This window comes from Dipodomys spectabilis, unplaced genomic scaffold, assembly GCF_019054845.1.
Source record: "Dipodomys spectabilis isolate Male_0828 unplaced genomic scaffold, ASM1905484v1 ptg000032l, whole genome shotgun sequence".
NCBI classification, from domain to species: Eukaryota; Metazoa; Chordata; class Mammalia; order Rodentia; family Heteromyidae; genus Dipodomys; species Dipodomys spectabilis.
The window spans coordinates 24,146,696-24,162,935 of record NW_024870709.1 but is presented as its reverse complement, the minus strand read 5'-3'; the positions used below and the strand labels follow the sequence as shown (position 1 = coordinate 24,162,935).

Genomic DNA, 16,240 nt, shown 5'->3' with positions numbered 1-16,240 from the left:
AAACACATGTGGAATTGAAACACAGGTGTTTGATTTCAACAGCTTCAATTTGTTTTGCATTTGTAAGGCAGATACCAGTAGAAAAATGTGCCCTAAAACATTGGGAAGGGGAAACTGGAGGACAGCAAAGAAAGGTACTCATTACCTGAGTACCTTTATGACCCCTCTGTAGAACACATTAATAGTAAAGGTACATGCTTTGGAGTAGCTCAAATGAGGCTAGAGAAGTATAATCAGACAGGTGTTCAACCTTGCTATATGACATTAGATATGGGATGGGATTTTCTCCCTTATTAGAAATGCACAAAGGTTAACCTGCTAAAAATTAATAATTGCTTCTCTTAAAACTGGGATTAAAAATTTGGGAGGGAGAGGTAGAAGGACCAATCACAGTCCAAAGTTGGCTTGGGCAAAAACTGGATACTCTAGAACAAAGTAAAAGCAAACGAACTGGCATGGCTCAAATGGGAGAGCATTTGCTTAGCAAGGGTGAGCTGTTTTGGCAGTCACTAGCACTTCTAAACAAAAACAAAAACACATAAACAAACAAAAATCCTGGCATGAACAGCGAATGTTGTGTCTCACATCTGTAATCCTAGTTATTTGTGAGACTGAGTTCAGGATCTCAGTCCCAGACCTGCACAGGCACAAATTCCTGAGGCCTCTTTTCAACCAATAAAAGCTGAGTATAGCAGGGCACAGGTGATTCATGTATATAATCCTAGCTATTCAGGATGCTCAATTTTAAAATCAGAATTCTATATCCTTAAAGCCAATTTCTGTTTGTTGTTTTGTTGGTGATACTAGGGCTGGAGTTCAGGGCAACTCACTTGTTAGACAAGTGTTCTATCATTTGACCCACACCTTGTCTTTTTTCTTCTGGTTATTTTTTTAAACCACCATCTCACTCACCAGTCTGTCCCCAGGCTGGACTGGATCTTGATTTTACAGCTCTCACCCAAGTGGAAGACCAGTACCTATCACCATAGTCAGCTTTTTTTTTTTGCTTTTTTATTTTTAATGCCTGGGTGTGTCCCTGAGTTCCCTCCTCCCCCTGCCCCCTTAAAAAAGTCAGTGTTCTACCACTTGAGCCAAAGCTCCACTTCCAGCTCTTTGGTGGCTAATTGGAGATGCATCTCAGACTTTCTTGCCTGGGCTAACTTTGACCCTTGATCCTCAGATTTCAGCCTCCTTGGCAGCTAGGATTACAGACTGATTAAGAAGGCTATGACTGTTGTCTGGTTTAATAGAATACAAAGTAAATGCAAATACTTACAGTAAGAGGTTTCCACATTAGAGTTAATTCTTTATATTTGAGAAATTGGAGAGGCAAAATATCAGTGGAAAAATTTCAGAATGTCATCCAAATGACTAGGATGTTATCATGTGTTATCATGTGAGAAGACAGTGAAAAATTCTAACATCTACTATTGGTTTTATATGAGGAAAAATTTGGGTTTCAAAGGCCATCACAGGCTATGAGATTATATATATGCAAGTGTGGAGTGCAGAATATCAGGTATAACTGTTGAGTGGGAGTGTGTGTGTGTGTGTGTGTATAAAACTTCTAGTGAAGGAATGTGTATATGATGAATGAATAAGAATAGTATTTTTTAGGCTTTTTATAAAACAATGAAACTAGTTGGATTCCTTTAATCCCAGCTATTTGGGAGCTGAGATAGGGAGGGCTACAAATCAACATCAGCCTGGGCCAAAAGTTGGAGATCCTATCTTAATCAATAACTTAAACACACACACACACACACACACACACACACACACAAAATCCCTCCACCTACACCAACACCAACAAACAAAACTAAAATAAACAAGGTCTAAAACTAAAAGGAACTTTACAAGCACTGTATTAGTTCTTGTTCTCCAGAAACACAGAATCAACAGATGATATGATTCTATATGTATATGTTGGCGGGAACCAGCTTACACGATTATAGACAGTTCCCAAAATCTGCAGTCAGTATCCTGAGGTCTGAAGGCCAGCAGGCTGGTATGGATTCAGTAAGAGCTAATATTTCAGTTAGGAAGTGCCAGGCAGAATTCTCATACTCGGGGGAGGTGCACCGTGGTTATACTAAGGGCTTCAACTGATGAGACGAGGAGGCCCACTCAGCTATCTCCTTCAGTGGAAGTCTACCAACTTAAATGCTACTTTCATCTCAAAACACTCTCACAGAAACACTCCAAAAGTGTATTATGACCAGCTTATCTGGGTACCTTGGGACGTGGCAGAATGGATAGGTAGAAATCAGTCAGGTGCAAGCATTTCTGGAATGCTGTTCATGAGAACCAGATCTGTATCTAGATATCTATGTCTATCTATAGATATATACATATATTTATATATATATTTTGTATACCAATTTTTTTCTATTCTTAATAAAACTACTGTTTGAAATTATACTTCATATGCTTTTTTCTTCAATAAACAGGGTGCCTCAGTCCTGATAGCACTACTGGCATAGTGGTCCAGATATTTCTTAGCTATGTAGATTTGTCTTAATGTTTAGGAGTATCCCAGGCTTCTACCTGTTAAAAAAGTTACAACCTACAGGTCTAGCAACCAAAATGCATCTCCAGACATTACAAATGTGTCCTTAGGGGAAAAATTAACTGAGAAGCAATGTTATGGACCAATACCTATATGACCATTTGTTAGTAGCTATTGCGAAACGGTAAAAGTGTCAGTGTGAGTTGGGCTCATGTGCTCATGCCTGTAATTCTAGCTACTCAGGAGGCTGAGATGAGGATTGTGGTTTGATGCTAGCCAGGGCAGGAAAGTCTGTGAGAGTCTTATCTCCTCCAATAAACTACTCATAAGTGGAGCTGTGGCTCAAGTGGTAGAGTGTGAGCCTTGAGCAAAAGAAGCTCAGGGACAGAGCCTAGGCCCAGAGTTCATGCCCCAGGCCCAGGGGGGAAAAGAAATTTCAGAGTGAGTTTTAAATTCTTGCTTTTTATTTTTCTTTAATTATAGTAGACAACTTTTTCAGGCATTGCCACGTGTTTTGCCTTGGATCTTCCTGTATTTTCCTGCACCTGCTGAGATGCAAGCATACAAAAGCCGAGTATAGGATTGGAAGTGATTCAATCACATGTACATATTTATATACTCATAATGTTCAGACAAATGTGGCCATCTCTTTTTTTTTTTTTTTTGGTCCGGTTGTGGGACCTGAACTCTGGGCCTTGGTGCTGTCCCTCAGCTCTTCAGCTCAAGGCTAATGCTCTATCACTTGAGCCACGGCACCACTTCTGGCTTTTTTCTTTTTGCTTATGTGGTGCTGGAGAATCAAACCCAGGGCCTCATGCATGCAAGGCAAGCGCTCTACCACTGAGCCACCTTCCCAGCCCCTGAATTTGGAATTTTATATGTCACTGACAGACTCTGTTTGACCTCGTCTGCCTGAGTCTTCAGCAAACTCGGTATCCTGAAGTGCAACTGGAGGCCTGGACCTCACTTCCAGTCTGCACTAGCAGATGTCCCTTCTGGGACTGTATTTTTTCCTTCAGAACTATTTCACTGATTAAATATGACAAGTATTTGTGAAAGCTGTAAATATAGTGCTTGGTATAGTGTAGAAAATTAATATTAAATGAGTAAGAAAAGGGAATTTGATCAACAAAATATTATAGTATTGCATTATAACCTGTTAACTAAATATTCATGAGTCCATAGTGGTATAAATAACTGAATAAGAATATAAAGAGGAAAAGAACAGCTATTTCTTACATAGGAATGAACAAATATTAAAGGAATGGTTACAAAATTATTGGGTAAAAACCTGAGAGCCAACAGATATTTGTATAAGCCTCAAAGTAGCTCTCTCAAGATATATATTAATTACAATAGAAAAAAAATTAGTTAACTGTTGACAGAAAATTGGCAGATACCACTTTTACCAGGTGATTAAGGTTGATAATGACATTAACATCAAACCTCATTGACGTTGTATTCCCAGATATGATACACAGAGGACAAACTACTACTGTGGTTCTAGAAAAAAAAAGCAAAACTTCAAACTACAGAAAACAGGATGGGGGAAATGATAGAAGGGGTGACTCCAATCAAGATGCATTGTACCTATATCCATGACACATTAAATCTAACCACCTGTACAAATATTTGAAGAGAGCAATGAATAAATAAAACAATAGAAAGATCCATCTTGAGGAACAATCTACAAAATATCTGATAGGAACTTACCCAAGTAAAGGTAGCTGGTGGCTCTTACTAGTAATCCTAGCCCCTTAAGAGGATGAGCTCTAAGGATCGAGGATCAAAGTCAGACCAGGCAGAAAAGTTCAAGAGACTCCATTTCAAATTAACCATCAAAACAAACAAACAAACAAAAAACCCTAACAAAATAAAACTGGACTGTAGGCATGGCTCAAGAGGTGGAGTGCCAACTGAGCAAAGAATTAGAGTGAGTGCTTGAGAGATCGAGGCCTGGTACTAACACAGACAAATAAAATGATAAATATCAAGAAAGAAGGAGAAATAAGTCATCAAAAGGAAACATAACAATTAAATGCAATATGGGATTCCCAGACTTTCTCAGATACTGTCCAGAGAAGGATATTGGTTGAAAAATGGAGGCAATTTGAAAACCATCAATAGTTTAGTTAAGTGCACCACACTGATATTGCTTTCTTAGTTTTGGTGACTATATTGTGATATACTAGAAATTAGCATTGGGAAAGGTGGCAGAAGGTGACATTGGAAATTCTCTATATTATTTTTGCAACTATTCTATACGTTTGGAATTATTTCAAAACAAGTTTTAGCATTATGAACAGGAAATCTGTACTTGTTTTTCTGTATTTGCAAATTGTCACATATACTTGCATCCCGTTCTAGCTTCCATGGCAACTCTCCTCCCTGAGACCATGCCTCAGTTTATAAATCTGCTCCACAATCACCATCTGATGAAGTCCTCAACCATGTCCACGTCAGATGATGAGACAGGAGCTCAGAAAGGGAAGGGCCTGGCTTCATGTCACCCAGCTGCTCTTTCCCATCTCCTGCATTTCCAGTCTATGCAGCTGATGAGAAGAAAACTATCTGCTCAACAAAGATCACACACAAGCCAGTGGGAAAAGGACAAGTTTATTTCTGTTAACGAATCCTCATTAAATATTTCAGGTGACCAATTTAGTGATGCAACAAACATTGATAGTAGCTGTTATTTCCTGAGTACTTGTAAAGTGCCAGCATTATTGAAAAGGATGCAAATTCCACCGTGAAAACCAGAATCTTCATCAGGATGTAGACTTAGAAAAGGCCCAGCTTCAAGGATCCTGACTTGCATAGATCGAGCACTCCCATTTCTAGAAGTTCAAAAACCTCCTTTCTTATCTAAATGAGGGAAAAGACCAAAACAACAACGAAAACTTAAGATTCCTAGTATGTGGGAGGGTTCACCTCCTCCACCTTAACCCCCCATCAACCAAAGTTGGTTTTGACAAAACCCAAAATTTATCATCTGGAATCCCAGGTATTTATACAGCTCTTGTGGCAGAAGTCACAAGTCCTAAAGGGCAGAAGTCCTAATTTACATTTGATGTTGAGTTGAAATAGTCACATAAAACGAAGAAGTTTGGCTGGGCACTGGTGGCTCATGCCTATAATCCTATCTACTCAGGAGGCTGAGATGTAAGGATCATGTTTCAAAGCTAGCCTGGGCAGGAAAGTCTGTGAGACTCATCTCCAATTAATCATCAGAAAACCTGAAGTGGAGCTGTGGCTCCAAGTTGTAGAGTGCTAGCCTTGAACGGAAAAAGCTCAGGGACAGCACCCAGGCCCTGAGTTCAAGCCCCATGACCAATTTTTTTTTGGGGGGGGGTCTGGTCTTGGGGCCTGAACTCTGGGTCTGGGCGCTGTCCCTCAGCTCTTCAACTCAAGGGTAGCACTCTACCACTTGAGCCACAGCGCCACTTTCAGCTTTTTCTGCTTATGTGGTGCTGAGGAATCAAACTAGGGCATCATGCATGCAAGACAAGCACTCTACCACTGAGACAACTTCCCATGACCTTTTTAAAAATTTTATTTATTTATTTATTTATTATTTGCTAGTCGTGGGGTCTGAACTCTGGGCCTGGGTACTGTCCCTCAGCTCTTCAGCTCAAGGCTAGTGCTTTACCATTTGAGCCACAGAACCACTTCTGGATTTTTTTCTGCTTATGTGGTGCTGAGGAATCGAACCCAGGACCTCATGCATGCAAGATAAGTACTCTACCACTGAGCCACCTTCCCAGCCCCCTCATGACCAATTTTTATATAAAAAGGAAGAGGCTCAACATAAAACAGATTTCATTAAAGTGTCCTCACACTCTTTTTTTTTTTTTTTTTATCAGTCATGGGGCTTGAACTCTGGACCTGAGTGCTGTCTCTCAGCTCTTTTAGCTCAATACTAGTGCTCTACCACTTGAGCCACAGTACCACTTTTGGTTTTCTGATGGTTTATTGGAGGTAAAAGTCTCACAGCCTTTCCTACCTGTGCTGGTTCTGAATGACAATCCTCAGCTCTCAGATTTCCGAGTAGCTAGGACTACAGTTGTGAGCCACTGGTGCCTAGCTCAAACTTCTAAATTAGTTTTTAAAAAAACAGTCTAACCGGACTCTGTGGCTCACAACTGTAATCCTAGCTACTCAGGAGGCTTAGATCTGAGGATCACGGTTCAAAGCCAGTCTTGGCAGGAAAGTCCATGAGATTCTTTTTTTTTTTTTTTTTGGGTCCGGTCGTGGGGCCTGAACTCTGGGCCTGGGCACTGTCCCTCAGCTCTTCAGCTCAAGGCTAGCACTCTACCACTTGAGCCACAGCGCCACTTCCGGCTTTTTTTCTTTTTGCTTATGTGGTGCTGAGGAATCAAACCCAGGGCCTCATGCATGGAAGGCAAGCACTCTACCACTGAGCCACCTTCCCAGCCTCTCCATGAGATTCTTATCTCCAATTAATCACCAGAAAATTTGAAGTGGCACTGTGGCTCAAGTGGTAGAATGCTAGCCTTGAGCTGAAGGATAATGCCGAGGCCTAGAGTTCAAGCCCCATGACCAACAAAAACAAACAAACAAAACAACAGTCTACTCATGGAACAGGTTGCATGACTCTATATACTGTGTGTACTCTGTGTGTGTGTGTGTGTGTGTGTGTGTGTGTGTGTAGGGGGAAGGATCATGTGTGTATACACTGAACTGAGCAAATTGTCTTTTAACCTGATGTCTGTGAACACTCACCAATCAATTATAATCAGCTTTGGTCAATCTGGGAAAGTAGTTTTATGTGATAAATTAATTCATTCAGTATGTTTGAAGGAGTTATTCCAAGTCTCTTTGATAGTTACTTCTATGATTTATTCCTGGCTGGTGCCTGGCAGCCATATTTATGACTGTGCAAACCTCTTTTGAGTTTTTTTTTTTTTCCTAAAAACTACTTTGAAATATCAGACTAGATTGAAAAATTGGCCTCAGGATGAGACTGTGGGTGGCAAAAATCAATTTTTCACAATTTGATATTAATGGATTACTTGAATAAATATATAATGAGCTAATATTGTGCCCACAAAGGCATTCAATCATTTCGATTCTAACCCACTGAGACAAAAAAAAATTCTTACCCCACAAAACCAAAATGTCTTTCTAAATGAAGGAAATTTATAGTAATGTGGAGATGCCAGGACTGAGGGAAGTTTATTTCCCATCGACTTTGGTCAAATGATCCCCACATGTGTGTGCACACACACAGACAGAAGGTAAAGATGACTGTGGTGGTAAGGGTAACATAGAAAAAGTGCTAAAACCATCACATCTTATAGTTCCTTTTTTCTTTTTCTTTTTTTTTGGCAGTCTAGGGTTTGAACTGAGGGCCTCAAGCTTGCGGAGCTGGTACTTTACCACTTCAGTAATGCCTTCATGGAGTCCTTCTTTTTGCTAATTATTATGGAAATATAGTCTAGTAACCTCTCTGCCCAGGGCGACCTGCAACAGTGACCCTCCAAATCTCAGCCTCCTGAGTAGCTAGGATTATAAGCATGAACCACCGGCACCTGACTTAGATCTTAGTTCCTAAAAGGTGAGATACAGATGGCTGAGTGGGGCAGGAGCCATGGTGACTTACTGAGCCGCAAAGCTGACATCTAGGCTGCACATGTGGGAAGGATACAGTTATGTGGAAGGGGATGAGATGGTCTCTATGACAGTGGTTGCCTCAGAGTTAAAAGATAGAAATAATGTCAAAAGCCAGAATGTGCTGGCTGCTCCTCATGTCAAAGACTTTATTACTCTTTTTGAACTCAAGTTCAAATTGGAAGAAAAAAATGATTAAAGGCAACTTGTTGATTACACAGTACCTCGGGAATGTCCATCATTCTCCTCAACTTCTGATCTCTCCAGTTCCAGTCGAAAACCAAAAACTTTAATGGGTTCAAATTAAGGCCATCTGAAAAAGACGGCGAGAGGGTTGCTATAGTTAAAAAAAAAAACCTCATGACACAGCTTGTTAAAACGACTTTTACTCTCCCGGTTGCTTTTTGCTTGATTTGCTGCACAACTAATCTCTGCACATAAAGCGCTCTTCCCTGATGGAAAACAAACACAGCACTCTGGGACTGACAATAGACTATCACTGCTTCCAGAAAAGGAAAAGGCTATTTAGCTAAACCTGTCCGTGCTCATTGCTAGGCAAGCCTCCCTTCCCTTTATCACAGTCAGAGGAGGATGAGGAAAGGAAGGTGTTGGGTGGTTTGGCAGAAAAGGATGTCAAGGTGAGGACTCTGGTCTGTCAGCTCTCTTTTGATGAGGCTGGTGAATCCTTTTCCCATTGTCTTTTGGCCTATCTAGAAGACAAGTACTGAATGTGAGGCTGCAGAGCTCAACAGCTTCTTAAATGAGTTTTTTCCCAAGAGAAATAAGCCTTCATATACGGACTTTCCCCAACTCTGTATCAATATACTCCCAACAAATGCTGTCTGGACAGCATTTTTCTTTTTTTTGCCAGTCATGGGGCCTGAACTTTGGGCCTCAGCTCAAGGCTAGTGCTCTACCACTGGAGCCACAGCACCACTTCCAGCTTTTTCTGCTTATGTGGTGCTGAGGAATTGAACCCAGGGCCTCATGCATGCAAGGCAAGCACTCTACCACTGAGCCACCTTCCCAGCCCTGGACAGCATTTTTTCAGCACTATAACATGCTAATGTGGGAAATTGCTTAAAGAGTGAATCACCTTGACAATAAAAAAAAAAAAAAAAAAAGTGAATATTTAGCTAAGAACTATGAAGGAGGCAGAGACCAGCCTGAAAGTCCATCCCTGGCCTCTTCTGACAGCAAATCTCCCAAATTCCTTCTCATATGACTATTACTATTATCACTCATCTGTTTATTAGCTTTCAATGTCTTCCTATGTCCAATGACAAAAACAATCCAAACTGCTCAGTTTACTGTTCAAGGTTCTATCTCCACTATCTGACCTTTATCCAATGGAATCACCTGTGACTATAGTTCATGAAGCCTCATAACACTAGTAACTCCAGAAATGCAGCTTTCCTTGTCTGCCAGGGGCTGTTCAATGTCGTGGTTGTCTGCATTTGCACACAACCCTGTATATGGTATTCTCCATTAACCCTGGGTGATTTTGATCTGGAGAGGAAGAGTAGTAATTTTATATTTTGGTGGCTTCCTGGCAAATGACCTTCTCTGCCCTGAATTACTATATAGATTAACATATTACTTTAAGATACATAAAATAACAGGAATAGTTCTAGACAAATAAAATTCTATTACTATATTAAGTACATTTTTTTGGAAAAGAAGGAAGTCATTAAAGTCATTTGAAAGAAAAGAAGTGATTAAATCTGGTAGGTAGTAATAGAAAATAAGATGATGATCAGCAGGTTAGCAGGCCCTTAGGATAGTGGATTAGTCTGGAATACTTTCTGGGAGAGAGCTAAAAGAGAAATGTGTTTGTATTGTGAAATAGCTCTGTTTCATTCACAGAAAATGCATTTTTGTCTTAATATGTGCTATATGTCAGCCCTTAACCAGAATAGGAATCTCTGGGAACCAAGATTCAATGGAACCAACATATACAGCTTGATTAATATCAGAGAAGGGGAAAAAAAGTGGATGCAGGCTGTGTGGATCCACTAATCTGCTACAGCAATTGGAATGTGGATATGTTCTGGTAGGTTAATATGTTCCATTAGTCACTGCCCTCATCTCCCATTCACTGGGCTTACCGGGCAGCCAAATTCAAAGACTAGAGGCTGAGTTTCTCACTGGGAAATTAACAGGTTTGGCTTTTCTATATCTCAAATGTGTTTTTCTAGATTCACATGTGGATAAAGAAAACTCCTAACTCTGCATGGGAGTATCACTGCTGCTTTTTCATACCTTGTTTAATGAGTTCTTTAATTCTCCCAGGAGTTCCCACACCCAAGTGCACCACACGCTTCTCCAATAACTTTACTTGCTCCTGAACCTATTGCAAGACAGAAGAGAAGAAAAGTACAGTCATAGGCTAAGTTTGAGCATTTAATCTCAGAATTAAGAAAGTAAAAAGCAAGTAAAACCACTTTGTTTACACCAGCTTCCTGAGCAAAAAAGATCTCCCTAGGAAATTGGTAAACCCTAATAGAGTTAAATTTTGGCTCTCTCTGGGAATAGGGCAGAGGTAGCTGCTATACAGGGGCACAAAATTCAAAGGAAGCCAGAATGAGTGTAAATGTCATGTAAGGAAAGCATCAAAGACAACGAAGAGAGAGGGGTGAAGGGAAAACACTGAGGTCTGGGAGTGGCTCATGGGGATTACTTAGTTTCCCATTAGAAATAAAGGTTCTTGCTTACCTTTATATGTTTTGCAAATAATTTCATAACTTTGCTGTCTCCTCTGAATGCTGTCATTGACCTAATGAAAAGCAATAGATAAATGTAATTGATAATATTAAGAGATTAAGACAATTCACTGATTCTGGGTTGTACTAAGCAATATATCTTCCTTTACTCAAAGACTATGTGCATACATAAGCATAAGCATGTGTATATCTCCACATAAGCATAAACATTTCTGAGATTTCAGGTTAGTCTACCTGCAGTGAAAGTGGGGGGGTGGCATGATGTCCTCTCCTCTCTTTTCTCTTCCCTTCCCTCCCTTTTTCCTACTCCCTCCCTTTCCCTGGCCCCTTCCTTCTTTCCTTTACATCTTTTCTAAGATAGGGCTTTACTTAACTTGTCATGTAACTCAGGATGGTCTCCAACCCCTCCCTTTGATTTTCTCACTTCTATTTTTAATTTGCTTCTGTTTCCATTGCCTGTTTTTAAAAAAATTTGTTGTATGTATTTCAATATATCACCTAAAATTATGTTTTCAGTTGAAGTGGATATAAATGAACACACAATCTTTTCATTGATATTTAGGGATAGACCTCACATGTGAATATTGCTTTCCTTTATGTGTTATTATATAATGTTTGGGGAATATCATTGACCAGGAGAAAACAAGTTTGTAAAATATTGAATTATTCTGCAAACTCAAGTCCTAATGCATGTGAATTTTTACTTATAAATATACTTTCTCATGACAAAGTTAATTAGAGAAACAACTGAACAGAACTCATGGCTCTCATGACACAGATGTTCTTAGAAAATTCTTAGAGAATTATTAATCATTAGTTGGTATGAAAAAGGTTCCTTGTGCTTGTTCAGAAATAATCTTTAGCAGATCTTTTAGCCTTGAATTGGATCATAATATTACTGTGGATGCAAAAAAATGGTAAGAATCAGTAAATGAAATAAGACAACACATTGCTTTTATGCCCCTTAGAAAATAATTTAAATACAGGGAAGGTTCAGTTTCAAAGAGGTCAGCTTCAGGTCAACCTTATGCCATTAGCATTTCAATCTGAAATGAGTTCTTTGGTACTTTTTTTTTTTTTTTGTGGGTCCTGGGGCTTGAACTCTGGGCCTGGGCACTGTCCCTGAGCTCTTTTGCTCAAGGCTAGCACTCTGCCACTTTGAGCCACAGTACCACTTCCTGTTTTTTCAGACTTTCTGGGCTGGTTTTGAACAGAGATCCTCAGATCTCAGTTTCCTTGGTAGCTAGGATTACAGGCATGAGCCACCAGCTCCCCACTTGGGGCACTTTTTAAAGCACTAAAAAGTAAATGTGAATTGCTGTGATTCCAGGTTCAGCAAGTGCAACTGCTTAAAAATCAGAATATTGAAGATCAATTCTGTTAGAAATAGTCAAAAGGAACACTGATGCTTTATTGGGAGAGCATGAGATATAATTTAATTTGTGTCCTGGGGTAGACAGAGGAAGGTTTGAAAGCCGGGCACTGGGGGCTCATGCCTGTAATCCTAGCTACTTAGGAGGCTAAGAGCTAAGGATCGTGGTTCTAAGCCAGCTTGGGCAGTAAAGTCTGAGACTCTTATCTCCAATTAACCATCAGGACACTTGGCTCACTCCTCCATTTCATTCTAGTCTCTGTTCAAATGTCACCTCCTTAGAAAAACTTTTAAAAAATCTCTTTAAAAATTACTGTCTACTTTGATTTCATGCATGCTTTATTTTTTCTAAACACAATATATTACTTATTCATATTATAATAAACTCCTTGGGGTTTTTTATCTGTTTTCCCCATGGAATGCAAATTCCATGAAGGCAGGGACTCTTTTTTTGTTCATTGCTCTATACCTCCCCCACATAGACTACTAGGCTGACACAATCATTTACTCAGAAAACATTCCTAACCTGATGAGCTCCAGGGCTCGGATGGCAGAGCTGCAGATGATCAGCATCAGGAGTGACTTCTTCTCAGTATGGTTTTTCCGAAGTTTCATCCACTTAGGACAGACTGAAGAAAAGATCACAAAAAATTATTCTGAATATAGCAGAACAGGGACTTCCAAAGTTGAGTATTCTCGAAATATTTCTTTGGTTGTGTTTAAGCATAATAAAAAACAATGAGTAGTTCTCATTATAATGATAATTCTGTTATTTTCTGTTTATTCTAGATATTAGAATTCTTAGCAAAATTAAGATTAATAGACTTTGCCAGAGAACCATGTAGACATCCAGATACAGAGAACAAAGAAAGGTTTGCCTGGAAAGGGGGCCAGAAAGACTCCTTCTCACAAGGGAGGAATGAGAAGAAGCACCGGCTATAGTCTGGGGTGACCTATATAACCTAGGGGTTTAGGAGGGGCTAGAAGAGACTAGGAGGCGGGGACTGTGATGTGGACATGTGGGCCAGGGGCTTCATTGTGTCAGACTAGGATTTATGGCTACTATCCAAATGGTAGATAAGGGTCTTGCAACTGCCCAGACCTGAAGGTCACTCTAAAGGGCTCTTGTTGCCTTCTGCCACAGAGAAGAGCCATCCCAAGGTAAAGGAGGTTGGAAGTTGATTATTTACTGCCTTTACTACATGGGCCTAGTGCTGCCTAGGAAGGGAGCATGCTAAGCTGTGGAGAAGGGAAGGAGTGGACTAGGCTATAGGAAGGGACTTAATTTGCTAACAAAAATATAATATGCCAAAGAGCTAAAAAATGGCTAATTTTAGAACTAAATAAAAAAAGTTCAGCATATTATATTTTCAATATTAAGTTTATGTTTGGAGACAATGCTGATTAAATAGAATTCTGATCAAATAATAATAAGACCAGTCTGGGCTACATAGTTAGATGTTGCCTTGAAAGAGACAGAGAGAAGGAGGAGAAAGAGAGACATAAAGAGAGAAAGAGAGAAAAAGAGAAAGAAAATGAAAGAAAACATCAAGATAAAACTATCAACCATTTCTGGGCTGGGAAGGTGGCTCAGTGGTAGAGTGCTTCCCTTCCATGCATGAGGCCTTGGGTTCGATTCCTCAGCACCACATAAGCAAAAAGAAAAAACCCGGAAGTGGCGCTGTGGCTCAAGTGGTAGAGTGCTAGCCTTGAGCTGAAGAGCTGAGGGACAGCGCCGAGGCCCAGAGTTCAGGCCCCAGGACCCGATCCCCCCCATAAAAACAAAAACAAACCAAAACCAAAAAACTATCAACCATTTCCACTTGGAATACACTTAAGGTAGAAATTTTTATTTTGAATTTAGCCTTAAAAGTTACTTTTTATATATATATATATTTTTTGGTTGGTCATGGGGCTTGAACTCTGGTCCTTCCGCTTTTTAGCTCAAGGTGAGTGCTCTACCACTCGAGCAACAGCACCACTTCCGGTTTTCTAGTGGTTTATTGGAGATAAGAGTCTCCTGGACTTTCCTGCCTGGGCTGGTTTTGAACCATGATCCTCAGATCTCAGCCTCATGAGTAGCTAGGATTACAGGTGTAAGCCACTGGTGCCCGGACTTTTTATACATTTTTAATAGAATAGTAAATTGGGAAATATTTTTATTTTTTTTACAAATTGGAATTTACTTACTTTCTTTTAGGTATGATGAAAGACTGTGAGTCAAATCATTGGCTTGGAGGAAACAGGAGTCTAGAAATATGAGAAAATATGTTTGTAGAGAATTTTGCAAACATCATATGAGTAAAGGAAATACGAATGAAGAATTAAAAAACATTAGGAGGTTCATTAATAGTAAAAAAAACTAGCAGCAAAATCAACCTATTATGGAGTTGTCCATAATTTTTTTTTGTGAAATAAAACCTTTTTTGTATCAGCTGGAAGACTGATGAATCAACCTTATTTTAAAAAAATCTATGCAGTATACAAAGGCAAAGTGAAGTGTCCCACAAATGTTTGAGAGTCAAACTCAATTACCAGAGAAGTGTAATATAATGTGATTAGGAAACACAAAGAGCCAATGTTAGAAAGATTTATACTGCCAACTGTTGAGAGTATAAGTTGATAAGAACAGCGCCAACTGAGGATGCAATTGTAAATTGGCATTCCTAATCTGCAAAGCAGTAATCTTGAGATCATATACACTATGAGCCCCTGATTTCATTTCTGGGTAACTGATGGAAAGAAATTCTTCTTCTTCTTTTTTTTTGTTTTTGTTGGTCGTAGGCCTGAATTCTGGGCCTGGGTGCTGTCCCTCAGCTCTTAGCTTAAGGCTAGCTCTCTAACACTTGAGCCAAAGCTCCACTTCTGTTTTTTGCTTCTTATGTGGTGCTGAGGAATTGAACCCAGGGCCTCATGCATGCAAGGCAAGTGCTCTACCACTGAGCCACTTTCCCAGCTTCTGGAAATAATTTCTTTTTTGGTTGGTTGTGGGGCTTCAACTCTGGGCTAGGGCGCTGTCCCTACACTCTTCAGCTTAAGGCAAATACTCTACAGAGTAAGTCATAGCACCACTTCTGGTTTTCTAGTGGATTATTGGAGATAAGGGTCTCATGGCCTTTCTTGCCTGGGCTGGCTCTGAACTGTGATCCTCAGATTTCAGCCTCCTGAGTAGTTAAGATTACAGGTGTGAGCCACTGGCACCTGGCTTGGAAAGAAATTCTTATATGGCTGATAGAGCAGCACATACAAGGATATTCATTCTGACAATCTAGTTGGAATAAGATGTGGAATGTAATGTAGGTATTGATATCAGGGAACATAGAAGAGTACTAGCTGGTAAATGAAAAATCCAAAATAGCAGCATCTAGAAACTGACTAGATGGTCATAATGTCACACAGGCATATCAGCAAAAGATGTGAGGTAAAGAAAGAAACAGAATGAGGGGATTAGCACAATGTCATTTGGATAAAATTTAAAATGTATACACATATATATATATAATTTCAAATTATATGCAAATACATACACTTAAAAATACATAGCTATACATTAGAGTAAATGCTTACACTAAAAGGAAATAGAATGTGGATTTTGGAAGATAAGAAAAATGTCCAAAATACAACACAATACAACTTTACCATAAAATGCAACATAACTCATTAAAATAAAACATGCATGTCGCTGGGTGCTGGTGGCTCAGGCCTATAGTCCTAGCCACTCAGGAGGCTGACATCTGAGGACTGCAGTTTGAAGCCAGCCCAAGAGGAAGATCTCCATGAAACTCTTATCTCCAATTGACCACTCAAAAACTGGGAGAGGTGCTATGGCTCAAGTGGTAGAGCTCTAGCCTTGAGCATAAAGAGGCTCAAGGACAGTGCCAAGGCCCTGAATTCAAGCCCCATAACTGACAAAAAAAAAATGCCTTTGTGTATCATTGACAATGATGGCCTATAAATGATTAATATTGCTAACTCAATAAAATAGTAACTCTAACCAGCAATGTT

General features: G+C 39.7%; 1 protein-coding gene across 2 annotated transcripts in view; it reads right to left on the bottom strand.

Annotated features, from left to right (window-relative positions):
* Nucleotides 1–5,106: 5,106 nt before the first annotated feature.
* Nucleotides 5,107–16,240, bottom strand: part of Cmss1 (cms1 ribosomal small subunit homolog) — a 291,882-nt gene continuing 280,748 nt past the window's right edge. For both annotated transcript variants that reach the window (XM_042676806.1, XM_042676807.1), the window contains exons 5-10: nucleotides 14,426–14,485; nucleotides 12,762–12,864; nucleotides 10,856–10,916; nucleotides 10,403–10,490; nucleotides 8,365–8,453; nucleotides 5,107–5,374 (exon numbers count right to left, since the gene is read on the bottom strand). In XM_042676806.1, the coding sequence (XP_042532740.1) occupies nucleotides 5,291–5,374; nucleotides 8,365–8,453; nucleotides 10,403–10,490; nucleotides 10,856–10,916; nucleotides 12,762–12,864; nucleotides 14,426–14,485 (485 nt within the window). In that variant the 3' untranslated portion in view covers nucleotides 5,107–5,290. The remainder of the gene's footprint in view (nucleotides 5,375–8,364; nucleotides 8,454–10,402; nucleotides 10,491–10,855; nucleotides 10,917–12,761; nucleotides 12,865–14,425; nucleotides 14,486–16,240) is intronic.